At 45.1% G+C, this 20018-nt stretch overlaps 1 protein-coding gene across 1 annotated transcript in view; it reads left to right on the forward strand.

Moving 5' to 3' along the window:
- HEXB (hexosaminidase subunit beta) overlaps positions 1-18643 on the forward strand; it is a 202616-nt gene extending 183973 nt beyond the window's left edge. Inside the window, 1 exon segment of the mRNA XM_033929284.1 lies at positions 18352-18643. Coding sequence (XP_033785175.1) covers positions 18352-18412 — 61 coding nt within the window. The 3' untranslated portion in view covers positions 18413-18643.
- The last annotated feature ends 1375 nt before the right edge of the window (positions 18644-20018 follow it).

Below are 20018 nucleotides of genomic sequence, written 5' to 3' on the forward strand. Positions count from 1 at the left end.
CAGAAATCTGTTAACGGTCTCCAGATTTTTTGAAATTTACTCAAATAGCCTTTTTGTGTTGCAATGGTGAGTTCCATTTTGTATATATGACATACAGAATTCCACCAGAAAGTGTAGTTTAACCTGTCATGGTTTTTCCAATTACAAAAAATAGATAGCAATAGATCTAATAGATGCTGGCACTGTCATGTCGAAGTTGGGACATTAGACCATCTTTTATTCTTTTGTCCATTTATCTTATCATTCTGGAAATCAATTTGGCCTCAAATAAATAGGATGTTAGAAAATCCGGTAGCCTTGACATATGATACTATATTATTTGGAACAACTATGAGAGCAAGAAGTCAAATTTCATCAAGTAATAACAAACTTCTATTTATTTTAACTGGAATAGCAATACAACAAATAACATTCAATTGGAAAAACCATGACAGCGGTGGCTTATGTCAACCAGGAGGCACCAGAAGTGCTCCATTAAGATGGGAGGCCCAGTTATTCTGTTGGGCAGAGACCCACCCACAGGTGATCTCTACAGTTCATGTAGCAGGTGTGAAGAATGTACAAGCTATCTCTCTCAGCCGGCAGACAATGGATCCAGGGGTGTGGTCATTGTCCTGTAAAATCTCAGGTGATAACGCACAATGCATTGAGAGTAGCTATGTGGACTACACTATAGGCTCTTTACAGTTTTATAGAGTGGACATAGCGTAAAAGGACACCACTTTTGGGTCCTCAGTGCTAAGGGCAGGCTCATCTGTCCCAACTTAGATTCAAGGTTACTGCTTTGATACGTCCCACTTGTTAGAACTCGTATGCCTTCTGCACCAGAAGAGGATTAGGTTCTTACCTTGATATCTTCATTCTTAGTAACAGGACATAAGAATCTTGATGCCTCGCCCTGTCAGTGTAATTATTCACCTGCGTACTCTCTCAGATTTTGAGATCTTCTCATGCCAGTGAAGTATTATGAGTATAATGCCATATTATCATTACAAATATAATTAAGAGTATACAAGCTCCATAAATGTTAGTGCCATTTGCACTCAAAGTGGAACAACCAATCAACCTATCTGTTTTATATGATATGTTTTGATTAACATATACAAAATAAAGTGCAGAGCAGAACAGAAATTTCTTGGTGATGTTTCCCGTACCCCTCCGCCTTATGTCTCCTATTGTAGTAGTTATCGACTGCTTTGGTACAAACTGAAGAAATGCAGTAATGCCCACTGAGGAAGGAGATGGAGCTGAAGAAAAAGTATTAATTCTATCTACAGCAGCTTGCAATTTGGGGGAGTTAACCCACATGTCAGGACTTGTATGCCCTGTTAGCGGAAAGATTATCAAGTTAAGAACCTAATCATTTTTTTATTGTAATTTAACCTGACTAGACCCTAATTTAAGTGCTGAATGAAATATTCTTTGGGCTGATTTGTTTAGTAGTAATTTTGCAAAATCTATGCTATTTTAGGTGTCTTAATGCTGCTTGGGGAGTGCCTATTCTGAAACAGCATCTGGGCACCCAGATTTCATTATAGAATACTGGTGTAAAGGTGCGGTAGGTGTGCCCAAGTTAGGTGCACCCATTTCCTCACCAGGTCAATGACAGGAGTAAATGGGTGTACTTAACTTACAGAATACCATTAAACACATTCTATGTCAGATTTAACAACAAAGGGAAAAAAATCCAACACAATCTGCAGTGAATAGAACACAAACCAAAACAAAGAAAACTGCAGACAGATGTACAAAGATGCAGGCTAAATTTATTAAACTAAAATCATGAATGTGGTTAATGTTACCACTTTGAATCAAACCAAAGGACCCAGAGTGGGTTTCATTGCAGTGAAACAGCGTTGTTTTTGTTTTGGACATATTTAGAGCTAATATGTTATTTAGCCACTGGCTGATCTTTTCTAATTTGTGATTAATATCTGGCATTTTGATTCTTGGGATCAATAAAATGGAGTAGTTGTATATCATCAGCATAGGCATACATGGTGAATCTAATTGATTGGCCCAAAGTCAAAAGGTGGGGCTAGAAAAATATTAACTAAAAGAGGAGAAAGGATTGACCCTTGAGATATTCTGTGATCTTCGGTGAATGAGCTTGATCAAACCATGTCAATAGTGATTTTTGAGGAGTGCTCTGAAAAATACGAGGAAAACCAGTCAAATACTAGATCAGTAATCCCAATAGCTTTTAGTCGATGTATCACATGGAGGTGAAAGGTTTAGTGATATAAGTAATATGGATTTCCCCCACCCAATCACTGTTGTGACCTGTCTAGAGCCCTACCCACTTTTTCACCAGCTCCTCTTCAGCCCTGTAGAAAGGCTGACTACTAGGCAGGTCTCTCCTTCTGCCAAGTGCTGCCAAAAGGCCCTTTGTGAGGACCAGGAGGAGATACTGTTCATCCAACAAAAGGTAACACTGCCTAACACATATCTAAGCCATGACATGAGATACTACCAGACATGAGTCTATGTTGAATCGATTTTTATTATTATCAAATAACACAGAACAGACCAATAGGTCAGAACCACAGTAACAGAAGAAAACAGCAGAAACAAAATAGGAGATCCAACAATCCCACCCACCCCACCCCCCCTCCCCAAACCCCCTAGTCTGAAACAAGAAAAAGTGAGCGCAGTAGGCTTGGACTCAGATAGCCCACTGCCCAAGACAATGAGGAACACCAACACTGAAAGAAAGAAGGAAGAGAGTAAAGAAGAAGAAGAAAGAAAGAGAAAGAAGTATACCTGGCGCCCCTCAAGGATGGAACACAAGCCCAGGTCTCAGAAAAAATCACAAGGAATTTAGAATGTCACTTCTAGCCCGAGGAGATAATGAAAAAAGGTAAGAATCCCAGATTCGAAGAAAGAGTCGCCTTCGTCGTAAGCTATAAGACGCATCTTTACACTCCAGCAGCAGCAGAGCATGCAAACGATTCCTCCAGTCCCAAAAGGATGGAGAAGGTTCCCCAATCCAAACAGATAGAATTACTTTCTTCCCCAAGACCCCCACCCGTCTCATAAACTGCCGCTGACCCGAATCAGACAAGCGGAAGGCCTCATACTTATCCAGCAAGAGACCAGCGGCGGAAAAAGGTAATGCATTGCCGAAGACGCTCTCCACATAAGTTACAACCTGCCGCCAAAAACGTTTGATTTTCACACAAGACCAGAAGGCATGGATAAACGAATGGGGTTGCTGGAGACACTTAGGGCATAAAGGAGAGTCCGTGTAACCCGAATAATATAACTGACTTTTCGTAAAATAGCCCCGATGAAGAACCCTAAACTGACACTCCCGTAGATCTGCATTAACGGAAACTCCCGGGAGTCTTGCAATCAAGGAAGGGAGATCTAAAGCATCTCGTGCAATCCCCAGATCCTGGCACCAACGGGCGTGTAGGACAGCTCGGTCAGCCGGACCCAATAATCGATGGAAGTCCTTATAAAGACCCGAAACTGTAAACCCATCTTCCAAGTAGGGATCCAGCAGCGCCGCAAATCTGTCCTCAATAGGAAAAGCCAAAGCGGCTCGGGGGAGGGATCGAACATAATGATGAAGTTGCCGAAACGCAAGAAAGTCTCCCACAGAGAAAACACCCGACCGGACCAAAGCATCCCAGGACAGTAAAGAACCATCTGCCTGAAGAACATGGGTAAGTAACGTGAAGTCCCGGGATGCCAATTTACGAAAACTAGCAGTCTCCATGCCCGGGCTGAATTGCAGATTCCCCTGAATAGGTAAGTATCTAGTAGTCGAGGGAGTACCATTCCAGGAGTCCAACACATAAGACCATATGACGCGTAGCGAGTGCAACAACAAACTCCCCCGAAGAGCCGCCGGCAAGGCAGAATGGGGCGTGTGCACCAAAGACAAAATATGCCAAGGTGCGAAAAATTCTTTCTCATAACATTTTGGAGTAAAATCCTAACGATCCGAAAGCCACTCCCCCAAAAAACGCATCAAACAGGCAGCATTATACAACCGAAAATGTGGTAACCCCAGTCCCCCTCCTCCCCACGTGCCGAGCAGATAACGCAGCGCCACCCGTGGTCGCCGTCCCCCCCAACAGAATCGAGAAAGCATAGAATGTAACTTAGTAACATCCCGTTTCAAGAGCCATAAAGGGAGCAACTGCAAAGTATAAAGCCATTTTGGAAAAAGGACCATATTAAACAAATTGATCCTACCCGACAAGGACAGAGGAAGAGGAGACCAACGAGCAAAACACTCAGCCGAAGAACTGAACAAAGAATCAATGTTAACGCGATATAACTCGGAAGTACGAGGCGTCAGTAGAATCCCTAAATAACGAAACGAAGAAGAAGCCCACTGAAGGGGAAAGGGTCCCGGCCAAGAGTCCCGCAAAACCGAGGATGTAGCCAACGCCAGAGATTTATCAAGGTTAAGCTTAAAACCCGAATAGTCTCCATATTCTTGAAAAGTGGCCATCAGATTGGAAAGAGACATTGCGGGTTCCGAGATATGGACCAGGAGATCGTCCGCAAATGCCGAGATTTTAAATTCGGAAGAACCAATTCGAATACCCGGAATAGCTCCATTAAGCTGAATATCACGGATCAAAGGGTCTAACGACAGAGCAAAAAGCAATGGGGAAAGGGGACAGCCCTGACGCGTGCCACGACATATGGGGAAGGAAGGAGAACAAAGACCATTGGCCCATACAAAAGCTGTAGGAGAGTGATAGAGCACCCGAATCGCATCCTGGAAAAAGCCCGTAACGCCATACCGAGTTAAAACCTCAAATAAAAAATTCCAAGAGACCCGATCGAAGGCCTTTTCAGCATCGAAGCTGACCAATAGCGAAGAAAGTTGAGTTCTCTCCACGAATTCCAAAGACGCCAATATAGATCTAATGTTTTTCACACTAGTACGCCCCTGCACAAATCCCACCTGAGGGGAAGCAATCAACTCAGGAAGAACACAAGCCAATCGATTAGCCAAAACCTTGGCGAACAGCTTGGCCTCCACATTCAGCAGCGAAATGGGGCGATAAGAAGAAGAGAGGGCTGCATCCTTATGGGGTTTCAATAGCACAACTATTTGAGCCGAAGTGAGAGACTCCGGAAGGGCCCCCCGTTGAATAGCTGCTGTGAAGGTATCAGCTAAGACTGGAGCCACCGTAGGAAGTAGGAGTTTATAGAATTCCATCCGGAAACCATCTGGTCCGGGGTCCTTTAACAAGGACCCCTTCTGTATGACGCCTGCCACCTCCTCAGCCGTTATAGGGGCGTTAAGTTTAGCTACCGCCCTATCAGACAGGCATGGAAGGGAGAGGCCATCCAAATATGCCGTGCCGTCCATTAAATCAGATTGCTGTGAATAAAGCTTCCTATAATAGTCAAAAAACACTGCATTAATCTCGGCATCCGTCCTGACCAAACCCCCCCTGCCGATCGAAGTTGCAAGATATGTGTACGTCCCGCCGAACGACGGACCACCTTTGCCAGAAGCGCCCCTCGTTGATTCCCATGGCGAAAAAATTGATATCTATAATAAGCGAGCGACTTGACTGTTCTAGCATGCAACAATTCCTGAAGCTTACACTGGGAGGCTAAGAGCTGGGAACGCAAAGAGGAAGCGTGAGATAGACTATAAAGCCGACGGAGGTTACCAATCCTACGTTCCAACTGTAAAAGCTCCCTATCCCGAGCACGACGTTGATGGCTGGAATAGGCCATAATCTCACCGCGGAGGACCGCTTTCGCAGCCTCCCAGAAAAGCGTAGAATCAGCCCGATGGTCAATATTATGTAGTTGATAGTCAGACCATTTTTGAAGCAGGAATTCCTGAAATTTCGAGTCCTGATACAAACGGAGCGGAAATCGCCAACGGAAAGATCCCGGTGGAGAGACATCCAAATGCAAGATTAACAATAGCATGGCATGATCGGAAACGTCAAAGGAACCAATCGTGGCCGATTCAATCTGAGAAAACAAAGCGCTAGAGGTCAGCCAGTAATCAATCCGGGATAAGGACGCATGGGCTCTAGATATATGAGTGTAGTCACGCTCTCCTGGGTGAAGCGTCCGCCAAACATCAATAACGTCCAAGGATGAACAGAGTAAAGAAATACCTTTAGTAGGCTGCATCCGATCCTGGGGAGCAGGAATTGATTTATCCAGCAAGGGATCATGAACACAATTAAAATCTCCCCCCACGAGCAAGGGCACATCCGACTGTTGGCCAAGAAGGCGAATAAGTGAGGAGAAAAATCGAGAGTCATAGTTGTTAGGAGCATAAACATTACAAAGAATCAGGGGCCGACGGTTAAATAGTGCCTTGGCAATGATATACCTACCTCCAGGATCCGTCCACTGCTGTTGAATAACAAAGGGTAGCCCCTTCCGAATCAAAATCAAAACCCCGGCCTTACGATTGTTCGCAGGTGCCCCCAAATGCTGACCAACCCACCAGGTCTGAAGTTTAGCATGCTCCGCCGCTGACAGATGCGTCTCCTGCAGGAAGACCAAATCAGCTCTCTGACGGTTCAGGGCTCTCAAAATCTTATGTCGTTTAATAGGCGAAGTGACACCATTTATATTCCAGGAAATACATCTAAGAGGCTTCATAAGAAAAAGGATATAGACAAAAATCAGGCAAAAATCCAGAAAGAAAACCGAGAGCAAGGCCGTCCCAGCCCGCGACCAGCTCCCAGAACCTCAATCTAGACCCGAGCATCCACCAAAGGATAAAGGCCAACCACAGGGCACCAGGAATACGGAAGGAGAAAAAGAAAAGAAAGAGAAAGAGGAAAGGATAGAGAGAGAACAGAAGAAACCCCCAGCATATCCACCCCCCCCCCACCCCTCCCCCCGCCGCCCCTTCCCCATCCCTCATACGACCCACTAGTGGTCCAAGGGTCCTGTGGAGCAGCTCCCAACTCCCCCTCCCAACAAACCATACCAATAAGAACCACCCCCAGCCACTCACAGCAATCCCCCCGACACACACCCAAATGAAAGCACCCTTGAGTCCTACCCAACCCAGACATAAACAAGTCCTATAACACGTGGGATGTCCAATAGCAGGTTGAGCAGCAAAATAGACAACCACAAGTCATAACAATGTAATGCTCTAAAACATTATATAGTGGCTTAAAGAGCCTCCATATGTGCCACCCAAACCACCCACCCCACATGCAAACATTCCCACCCGTATCCTATTCATACACACCACTCCCTCAACCGGTCAGCAACTGCAAGAAGGAAGTACCCCCCCCTCCAATAATGAACATAGCATCCCCTTCAACACAAACAGGCTCTCCCCCCCCCACCATCCATACAGTCCCCGAAAGAAGGAAAAGAAATGTCCCACAGAAGTCCATAGCATTCCAGCGCCCCAGGCTCCATAACAAGGCCTTCAAGCCAGCAAAAAGCAGGCACTGCAACGATCAGGCCCCCGCATGAGCAGGCCAGCAGGTACGAAGGCCCCCAGGAGATATCAAGCTGAGGCAGTACATAGAGCTCTGTGCATCAAACTATTTCAACCTACAACAAAAGAACGAACTCCAAAGCAGTCAAGGAGCCGGGTCTGGTGCCTGCATGGAATGTAGGAATCGAAGAGCTTCAGCCGCCACAGTAAAGAAGCGGGTCTGACCAGCATGTCTGATCCGCAAGCGGGCAGGATACAGCAGAGCAAAAGGAACTTTCATCCGATACAGCTGGGAGCAAATGGGGGTGAATTCCTTCCGTCTGGCTTGCAAAGCAGGAGAATAATCTTGGAAACACAGCACCCTGGAGTTGTCATACATCAGGGGCCCCGAAGTACGAATAGCTCGCAGAATTTCTTGTTTATGGGCTGAGTTCAATAACTTGAGTATGACAGTGCGAGCTCTCGAGCCAGGCTCACCCAGCGGGCCCAAGCGATGCGCGCGTTCAATTCTCAGGGGACCATGCGCTGTTGATAGTGTTAAAGAACGCTGCAGCCAAGTTTCCAGAAAGGAATGGAGCTCACCATCCTTCACAGATTCAGGCAGGCCAATCAATCGCAGGTTCCCCCGGCGAGACCGGTTCTCAAGGTCCTCGAGTTTAGCTTCCATGGCGATAAGCTGAGCCCTCATTTGCTGGTGGTCCCCTTCACGTTGCTGCACTCTATCTTCCAGAGTGGTGAGACGCTGCTGGTAAGAGGAAAACTCTCCCTGCAACGTTTCCAGACGAGTGTCCACAGAGTCCAATTTATCCACGATAGGCTGTAGTTTCGAGGTCAGGGATCCCTCCAGCAACAACTTCACCTCTGCCACAATCTCGGACACCCACGCGGTCGGCGCCGGGAGCGGCGGTGGAGACTCGCGGTCGGCCATATTGGATTCACCCACGCGGCCGCGATCCCTCTCCCGGCGGGGCAGCCTGCTTGTCATAAAGCCCCGAACTCTGCTAGACACCGCTGAAACGCAGCAGCGATGTAATCGCCGAAATGCAGGGGCGAAATCGCGGCTCTCCGGGGTCAATAAAAAGCTGATGGTGGGAACGGGATCGGGAGCTTACCCCACCGACGTCTGCTCAGCAGCTCGACATCATGTGACCCCTCCAGACATGAGTCTATACTTGAACCAAAGCCCCCACACTCGCACTCTAGAACCACCGGTTGAATATGTCAAAATGATATATGAGACACCCAGTACTTATCATTGGAAAGGGACGAGGGAGCTCTGTTATTGTATTCCCATCTCTTGGTTATTTTACAGACAAACAATCATAAAGCAGTCTAGCCAAGTAACACACCTCACTGTTAAAAAGTGCATCACACCCATCACATACCTCTATTTCAAATGCTTGATCTGTATGTAAAAAGTCACATGGCCTGAGAGACAATGAACAGGCAGCAGCTAGGGTATGTATCACGGATCCCGGATACAAACTCCCCCATTTTAACAGATCTCTGCCCACCAGACTATAAGCTAATCCACTGCCCCCAGATTACAGAAGAAAGGAGGCAGACTTTTTATTTTAAATAGACCCCCCCTCCTACTGTAGAGCATATATTCTAGATTTTGGTCTGAGGGCCGCAATCCAGTCGGGTTTTCAGGATGTCCCCAGTGTATATGCATGAGATCTATTTGCATGCACTGCTTTCATTGTATGCTAATAGATCTCATGCATATTCATTGGGGAAATCCTGAAAACCCGACTGGATTGCAGCCCTCGAGGAGGGACTTTGACATCCCTGCTCTACAGCATCACAAATTACAAGGGAGGAAAAAATCTAGATACATTATTAAGCTACAGCCCACCGGGTAACTGGGCCACAGTGGAAGAAAACTTATGTAATCTGATTTTACATGTCTCGACCTCATTACCAAACCTGGTGCTACTCCGAGATGTAAGCCTTCATCTAGATTAGAAGATCATGCAGACCCCAAGGCCTGGACCTTCCCTTATGAAAAGGCCCACACAAGTGGACACTGCCTAGACTTTATTGCATTCAGCTCAGATAACCCAACACACCGCCTGATAGAAAGAACTAGGTAGATGGGAACCAGCCATCTGGTCAAACCACTACTTGCTCACCTGCCATCTGAATTCACTATAAAGCAGGGATCTCAAAGTCCCTCCTTGAGGGCCACAATCCAGTCAGGTTTTCAGGATTTTCCCAATGAATATGCATTGAAAGCAGTGCATGCACATAGATCTCATGCATATTCATTGGGGAAATCCTGAAAACCCGACTGGATTGCGGCCCTCAAGGAGGGATTTTGAGATCCCTGCTATAAAGCCAAACTCCTACGAGTAATGTGTGGCAAGATAGCATTGGACCTCTTCTGGGAATGGACCTCAGCCCAGCTGGCTACCATTGATACAGATTTAGATAAGTTCATAGTGGCATGGCAATCATCTGTTCTCAACATCGCACCAGAAAGACCTATTCAGCCAAAAAAGAAAGCTATGGTTCTCGCTATCCCTTTTAATGTTGAGAACAGAAGTAAGGCAGCTGGAAAGAACTTGGAGGAAATCCCAGGTCCAGGAAAACTACATCCATTGGAGAGAAGTAAATCAATACAAGACAGCTATAGCAGTAGCTATGATTAACCAAAAACTAATTAACCAGAGAACGCCTCTAAACACCTCTTTAAGACTTTCACGTCACTCATATCCACAAAAGAAATAAAACTGACCCCAATGCCAACAGTCAGGGACTCTTTTAAACACATTCTGGAGCATAGCATTGAACTAGATCATCCAGTGGAAGGCGGCGAAGCTGACATTCCAGCAGACAGAGGCTGGGACAAATTCCATCCTACCAACTCAGACATTATCTCAGACTTAATGAGCAGACTAGCAAAGAAACAATGCTGCCTGGATGTCTGCCAATCTCATCTGCTAGCACATGCACCCAACGCATTTGTAAAGTGGCTAACCAGCCTCATCAATATTGGCTTAGAACAAGGTCAATACCCCAAATCCCTATTTTCTATTACCCTGACCCCCATCCTGAAAGCAGCAGGGAAGGATTTAACACAACCAGAACACTTTAGGCCAGTGGTGGGAATTCTGTGGCCCTTGAAACTGAGTTTTGCGTCAGCTAACAGATTATCTACGCAATGTAGAAGCGCTATACAACCCGTAACATGGCTTCAGATCCATGCATAACACTGAGTCACTACTACTGGAGCTGACCTCAAAGGCCAAAAATTACCTCAGCAAGAGCACGCAATCAGTCCTCCTACAATTCAACATCTTGGCAGCATTTGATGCCATGGACTCCTAATATTCAGACTCAGCGAACTAGGCATATGAGGCACTATAATAAAATGGTTCACAGAATTCCTCTCAACCAGAATTTATGAAGTGAGTAAAGGTATAGACATATCTCAGACCTGGAAGGCCTCCTGTGGAGTACTGCAAGGCTCACCTCTGTCCCCTGCCCTGTTCAATATATACCTCAGTGCCCTAGGTAGGAAACTCTTGAATCCTCATGTCCACATGTTCTCCTTAGCAGATGACATCTTCCTTCTGATTCATGTCTACGTGTTCTCTTTAGCAGAAGCCATTTCCCTACTGAGCCCAGCTAAAGACACTTTCGATGACACCACAGAACAGCTGCGAAGATTGATCAATGACCTCTGTGTATGAGCCACAACAAACTTTCTCAAACTCAACAAACTAAAATCTTATGGTTCGGAAATTACAACGCAGTACTTACACAGACCTGGTGTGGACAACTGGAGAAAAGCTCAAACTAGAGGGTTCCTCAAAAGTATTGGGGGTAATCCTAAATTCGAATCTCATCTACATGGACCAAATTAACACACTAGTCAGGAAATTCTTCTGACTCGGGCAACCAAGAACAATCAAACCTGTATTAAGGCAGTTGAACTTCAGAACAAATCGCATAAGTGATCCTCCCCTCCCCCCCTTTTACCTGGATTACTTCAACTCCTTTTACAGTGGTATTGCAGGAAAAGATTGCAGCACCTTCAAAAAACAACGGCCAGATTAATTTTCCGACGAAGCAAATTCGAGAGTGCTTCTCCACTCTTGAAAAATTTATACTGGCTCTAAATAGCTTGCATGGTCCACAAAGCCATCTATGGTTATAACTCCACAGGACTAAGCATAGACATCACAGTCACATGCTTCTTTCTCACCGCCAGACCACACCAGTGGTTCAAACTAGACTTTCTCCTTCCTTCACGAGTCGAGGGTGACCAGTGGAGTGCCGCAGGGATCAGTCTTGGGCCCGATCCTTTTCAACATATTTATAGGAGACATGACTGAGGGGCTTCAAGGTAAAATAGCATTATTCGCCGACGATGCTAAATTATGTAACACTGTGAGTGACACCGCAAGTAAAAATGATTTGTCTGACAGCATGAGGCAGGACCTGCTTTTACTGGAACATTGGTCCACAACCTGGCAGCTGGGCTTTAATGCGAAAAAATGCAAGGTCATGCACCTTGGTAACAATAATCCGTGTAAGACATACACACTGAATGGTGAAACCTTGTCCAGGACTACAGCAGAGCGGGATTTGGGGGTAATCATTAGTGGAGACATGAAATCAGCCAATCAAGTAGAGAAGGCTTCATCTAAGGCTAGACAGATGCTGGGATGTATCCGTAGAGGCTTTGTTAGCCGGAAGCCAGAGGTCATTATGCCGCTGTACAGAAGCATGGTGAGACCTCATCTGGAATACTGTGTGCAATTCTGGAGACCGCACTACCGTAAGGATGTGCTGAGAGTTGAGTCGGTTCAGCGAATGGCCACCAGGATGATCCTGGGGCTCAAGGATGTCTCGTATGAAGACAGGCTGCACAAGTTGCGGCTATACTCTCTCGAGGAACGTAGGGAGAGGGGAGATATGATAGAGACGTTTAAGTACATCACTGGTCGAATAGAGGTGGAAGACAACATTTTTCCTTCTAAAAGGGCCCTCGTCCACAAGGGGACATCCGTTGAAAATCAGGGGGGGGAAATTTCATGGGGATACCAGGAAGTACTTCTTCACTGAAAGAGTGGTGGACCATTGGAACGAGCTCCCGGAGCAGGTGATCATGGCCAGCAGCATACAAGATTTTAAGAATAAATGGGACGCCCACGTCGGATCCCTACGAGGGTAGCATAGAGGAGGGCAGATTGGGGACGAGTGATAGAGTGTAGATTAGGGGAGGGTTGTTGGAGTGGGCAGACTTGATGGGCTATAGCCCTTTTCTGCCGTCATTTTCTATGTTTCTATGTTACTTTAGAAGATACATGAATTCACGTATGGAATCCCAAGATATAGAATGACTTCCTTCTTCACCTGCGGCAAACATACATGTACCATACCTTCAGTAAAAGGTTAAAGACTTACCTTTTCTTCTCGAACCAATAACATTTATTTACTTGGATTTCAGCAAAGCCTTTGATACAGTTCCTCATAGGAGGCTGTTGAACAAACTTGAAGGGCTGAAGTTAGGACCCAAAGTGGTGAACTGGGTCAGAAACTGGCTGTCGGACAGACGCCTGAGGATGGAGGTTAATGGAAGTCGCTCTAAGGAAGGAAAGGTGACTAGTGGAGTCCCTCAGGGTTCGGTGCTGGGGCCAATCCTGTTCAATATGTTTGTGAGTGACATCGCTGAAGGGTTAGAAGGAAAAGTGTGCCTTTTTGCAGATGATACCAAGATTTGTAACAGAGTAGACACCGAAGAGGGAGTGGAAAATATGAAAAAGGATCTGCAAAAGTTAGAGGAATGGTCTAATGCCTGGCAACTAAAATTCAATGCAAAGAAATGCAGAGTAATGCATTTGGGGATTAATAATAGGAAGGAACCGTATATGCTGGGAGGAGAGAAGCTGATATGCACGGATGGGGAGAGGGACCTTGGGGTTATAGTGTCCGAAGATCTAAAGGCGAAAAAACAGTGTGACAAGGCAGTGGCTGCTGCCAGAAGGATGCTGGGCTGTATAAAGAGAGGCATAGTCAGTAGAAGGAAGAAGCTTGACCTCGGTTCCGGGAAAGATGATGGAAGCACTAATCAAGGACGCAATCTGCGAATACATAGAAGGCAATGGACAACTGAAGGCGAGCCAGCACGGCTTCTGCAAGGGAAGATCGTGTCTCACGAACTTACTGTATTTCTTTGAGGGAATAAACAACCAGGTGGATAAAGGGGAATCCATAGACATCATTTACCTTGACTTCCAAAAAAGCCTTCGATAAGGTACCTCACGAAAGACTACTTAAGAAGCTGTGGAGCCACGGGGTGCAGGGGGATATCCACCGATGGATCAAACACTGTCTGGCAGGCAGGAAGCAGAGGGTTGGAGTAAAGGGCCATTACTCAGACTGGCAATGGGTCATGAGTGGAGTTCCACAGGGGTCGGTGCTGGGACCAATCCTGTTCAATATATTCATCAACGACCTGGAGACGGGGACGACATGTGAGGTTATCAAATTTGCTGATGACACCAAGCTTTGCAGCAGGGTTAGAAACGCGGAAGACTGTGAGGTCCTGCAAAGAGACCTAACAAGACTGGAAGAGTGGGCAAAAAAATGGCAAATGAGTTTTAATATAGAGAAATGTAAGGTCATGCATGTAGGGAAGAAGAACCCGATGTTCAGCTACAAAATGGGGGGATCACTGCTAAGGGTAAGGAACCTTGAAAGAGACCCGAGGGTGATGGTGGACACAACATTGAAAGCATCAACTCAGTGCGCAACGGCCTCAAAGAAAGCGAACAGAATGTTGGGCATCATTAAAAAGGGTATCTCGACCAGGACGAAGGAAGTCATCATGCCGCTGTATCGTGCAATGGTGCGCCCACATCTGGAGTACTGTGTCCAATACTGGTCGCCGTACCTCAAGAAGGACATGGCAGTACTTGAGGGGGTCCAGAGGAGAGCAACTAAATTGATAAAAGGTATGGAAAACTATTCGTATGCTGACAGGTTGAAGATGCTGGGGCTCTTCTCCCTAGAAAAGCGGAGACTTAGAGGAGACATGATAGAAACCTTCAAAATCCTGAGGGGCATAGAGAAAGTGGACAGGGACAGATTTTTCAGACTGAGGAACTACTAACACAAGGGGTCACTCGGAAAAATTGAGAGGGGACAGGTTTAGAACAAATGCTAGGAGGTTCTTTTTTACCCAGAGGGTGGTGGACACATGGAACGCGCTTCCGGAGGTTGTGATAGCCCAGAGCACATTGCAGGGTTTCAAGGAAGGTTTAGACAAGTTACTAAAAGAAAAGGGGATTGAGGGTTACAGATAAAAAAGAAGAGGTAGGTTACAGAAACGGACAGGAACCACATTACAGGTCATGGACCTGACGGGCCGCCGCGAGAGCGGACCGCTGGGTGCGATGGACCAATGGTCTGACCCAGTGGTGGCAACTTCTTATGTTCTTATGTGTTGATGCCCCTGTACAGGTCATTGGTGAGGCCCCACTTAGAGTATTGTGTTCAGTTTTGGAGACCATATCTGGCGAAAGACGTATGAGGCGGTCCAGAGGAGGGCGACAAAAATGATAGGAGGCTTGCGCCAGAAAACGTATGAGGAGAGACTGGAAGCCCTGAATATGTATACCCTAGAGCAGTGTTTTTCAAACGCTGTTCCGCAGCACACTAGTGTGCCGCGAGATGTTGCCTGGTGTGCCGTACAGTGCAGACACTGATTAGGCCTCAGGCCAGGTCCCGCACGCGCTCCCATGAGACTCCCCCGGTCCCAGCTGCTGTTCAGTTTCGATCTTCTGCTCTGACGCAACCGGAAACAGGAAGTTGCAGCAGAGCAGAAGATTGAACACTGAGCAGCCGCGCGTGCATGTCGCTGAAAAACAAAACCTACAAACTAAGGTGAGGCGAAGGGAGAGAGCTGGCTAAACAGTAGGATCGATTGGGCAGGCGAGTGGTGGCTGCGGGGACCGTGCGATCGCTCGTGTTCCCGGCTCAAATTGGAAGGAGGGAGTGAAAGGGAAAAGGATTCTGGGCCAAGGGGATGAAGACGGAAAGAAAAACCCACAGCAGGAAAGAAAGGGAAGGACAGGCAGGTGAGCCAGATGCTAGAAGCAGGGGGGGGAAGAAAGAGGGAAAAAAGGTAGATGGGGTTGAAAAGAAGAGACACACTGGTATGGAAGAGGAAGATAGGGTAAATCTGGACACAGGAAGGTAACAGAAAGAGGGGAAATTATGTGCATGGGGCATAGGGACAGAGACATAAAAGGGACATGCCATGGGGATGGTATATGGACACAGGGGGGGGGGGCAATGACAGATACATAGGGGAGATATTAGAAATGGAGAAAATAGGAGCACAGAAGCGAGATGGTTTGTGGGGATGGGACAGGGACCGAGCTCGCAGGCTCCAGTGGCTTGCACAAATTACATTGTAACGTGCCATGAAAATAAGAGGGAGGAAGGTAGATAGATAAGCCACGTGAGAGGAGCTGAAGGGTAGTAGAAAGGAACAGATGGTAAAGGAGGGAGGGAAGGGTGGTGGTGGAAAGGAATAGGAACAGACATTGAAGGAGGGTGGAGAGGAACAGACCCCGAAGGGAAATGTGGAAGACAGAGTGGGAAGAAGACAGATGCCAGACTATGGGGGAGCGGAGGGAAGAAGATGGGTTCTAGACCAATTGGGGGGGGTGAAGGGAGAGGCACAGTAACAGCAAATGGAAGACGTAGAGAGAAGACACACAGTGGATGGAAGGAATTGAATGAGAAGATGTGGAAAGCAGAAACCAGACAACAAAGGTAGAAAAAAAAATTATATTTATTTATTTATTTTTTGCTTTAGGATAAAATAGTATATTAGTTGTGTTGATAAAAATTTATAAACAAAGCCCTGCCAGCTGAACATCTCTTTCTCTAGTTCAGCAGCAGGAACTTTGATTTATAAGAAAGGAATAAGCTAAATATTACAGTACTAAGGCTTATATGGATGCAGCAGGGACGGTGACGGGGATGGCAGGGGCGATGAAAGGGATGGCGGTGACGGTGACGGGGCGGTGAAGGGAACGGCTGTTGACGAAGAGCTACGTGTGTGTCTTTCTTCGATTCCAGCCAGAATATCAGCTTTGTGTTCAGCCAAACAGGCCCAGGTTTCGCACTGAATAAAGTATTTTATAATTTTTCACTATTCTGTTTACTTAATATTTCATAATAAAGTAATTATAAAATACTTTCTTTTTGTTTATTTGATTCCTATTCAAGAGAATTACTTTATATATAGTCAATATAGGCACAGAGTTAAATTTTTTAACATTTTCTAATGGTGGTGTGCCTCGTGATTTTTTTCATGAAACAAGTGTGCCTTTGCCCAAAAAAGGTTGAAAAACACTGCCCTAGAGGAAAGGAGAGACAGGGGAGATATGATTCAGAAGTTCAAATACTTGAAGGGTATTAACGTAGAACAAAATCTTTTCCAGAGAAAGGAAAATGGTAAAACCAGAGGACATAATTTGAGGTTGAGGGGTGGTAGATTCAGGGGCAATGTTAGGAAATTCTACTTTACAGAGAGGGTAGTGGATGCCCGGAATGCGCTCCCGAGAGAGGTGGTGGAGAGTAAAACTGTGACTGAGTTCAAAGAAGCGTGGGATGAACACAGAAGATTTAGAATCAGAAAATAATATTAAATATTGAACTAGGCCAGTTACTGGGCAGACTTGCACGGTCTGTGTCTGTGTATGGCCGTTTGGTGGAAGATGGGCAGGGGAGGGCTTCGATGGCTGGGAGGGTGTAGATGGGCTGGAGTAAGTCTTAACAGAGATTTCGGCAGTTGGAACCCAAGCACAGTACCGGGTAAAGCTTTGGATTCTTGCCCAGAAATAGTTAAGAAGAAAAAATTAAAAAAATTTTTTTTTTTAATTTAAATTGAATCAGGTTGGGCAGACTGGATGGACCATTCAGGTCTTTATCTGCCGTCATCTACTATGTTACTATATTACTATCTTAACTACACTCTACCCACTTAATTTTCAGCCAGTGTTCATGTCTTCTGATCAAGAATCCTATTGTGAACCACATTGACTCTTATTGCGAATTGCATTGTATCTTATTGTGAATCACATTGAATCCTAGTCAAAACTTGCGGTATAGAAGTAAAATTTATGGTATGGTAGTTTTTCTAATTCTGCTATATCTTTTTTTGAGATGTGGCAAACAGAATTGAACATAGTACTCCTTGTATGGCCTCCTCATGGAGTGATAGAAATTAATAGGAATAGAAGCATTATAACATTCTTTATTTCCTAACATTCTTTGCTTTATTGGCTGTTGCACATATTGGTGGGCTTTCACAATGGTGTGCTAGAGTGCAGTGCATGCTAAATGCAGAGCTGCCCATAGAATGGGGGGCTCAGCATTTAGTATGTGTTGCTCACTAACGCTCCAAGTTTATTAGTTTTTAATATCCCGACCATCAAGCAAATGTCTGGCCGGTTAACAATGTTTTGTAGAGGCTAAAAATGTTATAAAATAAAGTGAACATAAATGACATAGACTAGACAAACTGGAAGGTGAGGAAAGTAAGGGAAGGAGGGGAGAAATTACATAATTTAGTAAAGAAGGGGGAGGTGGGGAAGGGATAGAACGTGAGGGATAGGGTGGCATTATTGAAGCAAGTCCTTTGTAAAAGGACCCAACTGAGCAGATGATGAATTACACCAGTTGAAGTGTATCCCTGGTTTACTCCAATCATTTCTAGAATGACCTTTTCCTTAGGATACAAGAGGATACAATGCATTTTCTGTGTTAAGTAAATCAATTTTTAAGTAATCTGACCTTTTTTTTTTTTATACTTTTCTCTTTTTCCACCAATGCATACTGTACTACTAACAGGTTTAGAATCTGGCTTTGTGGGACCTGTGATGCTTAATGCTTAATTTATTTTACAACAGGCGAGGAATACCAGCTGAGCCTTTGTACGTTGGCTATTGTGAACAAGAGAGTGGCTACTAACTACATAAAACTTGAACAAATGAAGCAAAGTGCCTTTGTAGAAAATGAAGGGGATCAAAGTAGTAGTATCTTCTAAGAAGTCAAAACTTGCAGTAAAAGAATCAAAGAAAAATACATATTGTACTTTGAAATTGTGGAATAAAAAGTTGTGAAATTATTTGAAAATATTCTTTTATTTTTTAAGATTTGATATGTGTAATTGGAATAAATGATAAATATAATTTTAATGTATTGAATTTATTTATTTATTCACTTTGCTATAGCTCAGTAGTTTACATGAATTTCCATAGCTCAGTAGTTTACATGAATTTATTCAGGTACTCAAGCATTTTGCCTTGTCTGTCCTAGTGGGCTCACAATCAGTCTATCTAATGTACCTGGGGCAGTGGGGAGATTAAGTGACTTGCCCAGGGTCACAAGGAATGGCATGGATTTGAACCCACAACCTCAGGGTGCTGAGGCTGTAGCTTTATCCACTGTACCAAACTCTCCTATGGTAAAAAAAAAAAAAAAAGTGGGGGTTTTACTTTCCTGAAGTTTAATAAACCTGCCAGTGATCTAATAGTTGGTGGAATTTTGTTCCATAATGACATCAGCCTGTGGTGAGAGCTCAGTGTTCCCAGAAGTTTTCAGACAATAGCTCACTGGCCTAAAAACCAGTAGACAAGTGAAGAATTGTGAGAGTAGAACATGGAGAGATGTGGCAAGGCCTTGGCAATGGTGAATGCCTACAGTGCTATCTTTAGTATATCTTACAAAACTATTAGATCACTTTAGTTACATAGACAATGACACGGGGACAGAATTTGTCCTCAAAGATAACTGTGGGAAACCATCGTGTCTATCTCAATCTCAGTCACTCTACACCAGCATTATTTAATGCAAGGCTTGAGGGGTCAGTGGCTGTGCCCATTCATACTCTGATTCTTCCCTTGCTCCTTAAAGAATGACACTAGGATGGTTTCCTGCAGTTAACCCCATCAAGTCTAGTAAAGACATACTCCCTGATATTCATACCATCAACAAATCTTCCACTGTCCAAAATATAATATATCACTTATGGCCTAAGTGGTTTATATTCAGGAATTCAAGCATTTCCCTTATCTGTCCCGGTGGGCTCACACTCTATCTGGGGCAATGGGGGATTAAGGGACTTGCCCAGGGTCACAAGGCGCCGTCTGGGATTTCAACCCATAACCTCAGGATGCTATATCCGGCAACTGACATTGAATTTCTGTTCTAGTTTTAGCTGGCCAAGACATAACAGGCTAGGCTAATATTCAGCAGCTAGCTGGTTAAGCCTCAATAGCCAAAGATAGACCACCCTTCTGGTTGGCTGGCAAACATAGCCAGCAAGCTGCTGAATTTGGCAGTGATTATGTCACATGACATAGCCGTTCACCAACCAATCTCTAAGCTGGATATTCAGTAGAAGATAACCATAACCATATTCAGCAGCACCAGGAAATAAAATGGCTCTCTTTGTGGGATACCTATGTGCTATTTAGTGAACCGGGAGCCGTTCCCAGCTAGCTAAATAGCAATGAATATCAGCCTCATAGGATTGGATTTACTAAAAGTTTCTGCTATACTGTGCACTAATTTG

The sequence above is a fragment of the Geotrypetes seraphini genome, chromosome 1 (assembly GCF_902459505.1).
Source record: "Geotrypetes seraphini chromosome 1, aGeoSer1.1, whole genome shotgun sequence".
Lineage (NCBI taxonomy): Eukaryota > Metazoa > Chordata > Amphibia > Gymnophiona > Dermophiidae > Geotrypetes > Geotrypetes seraphini.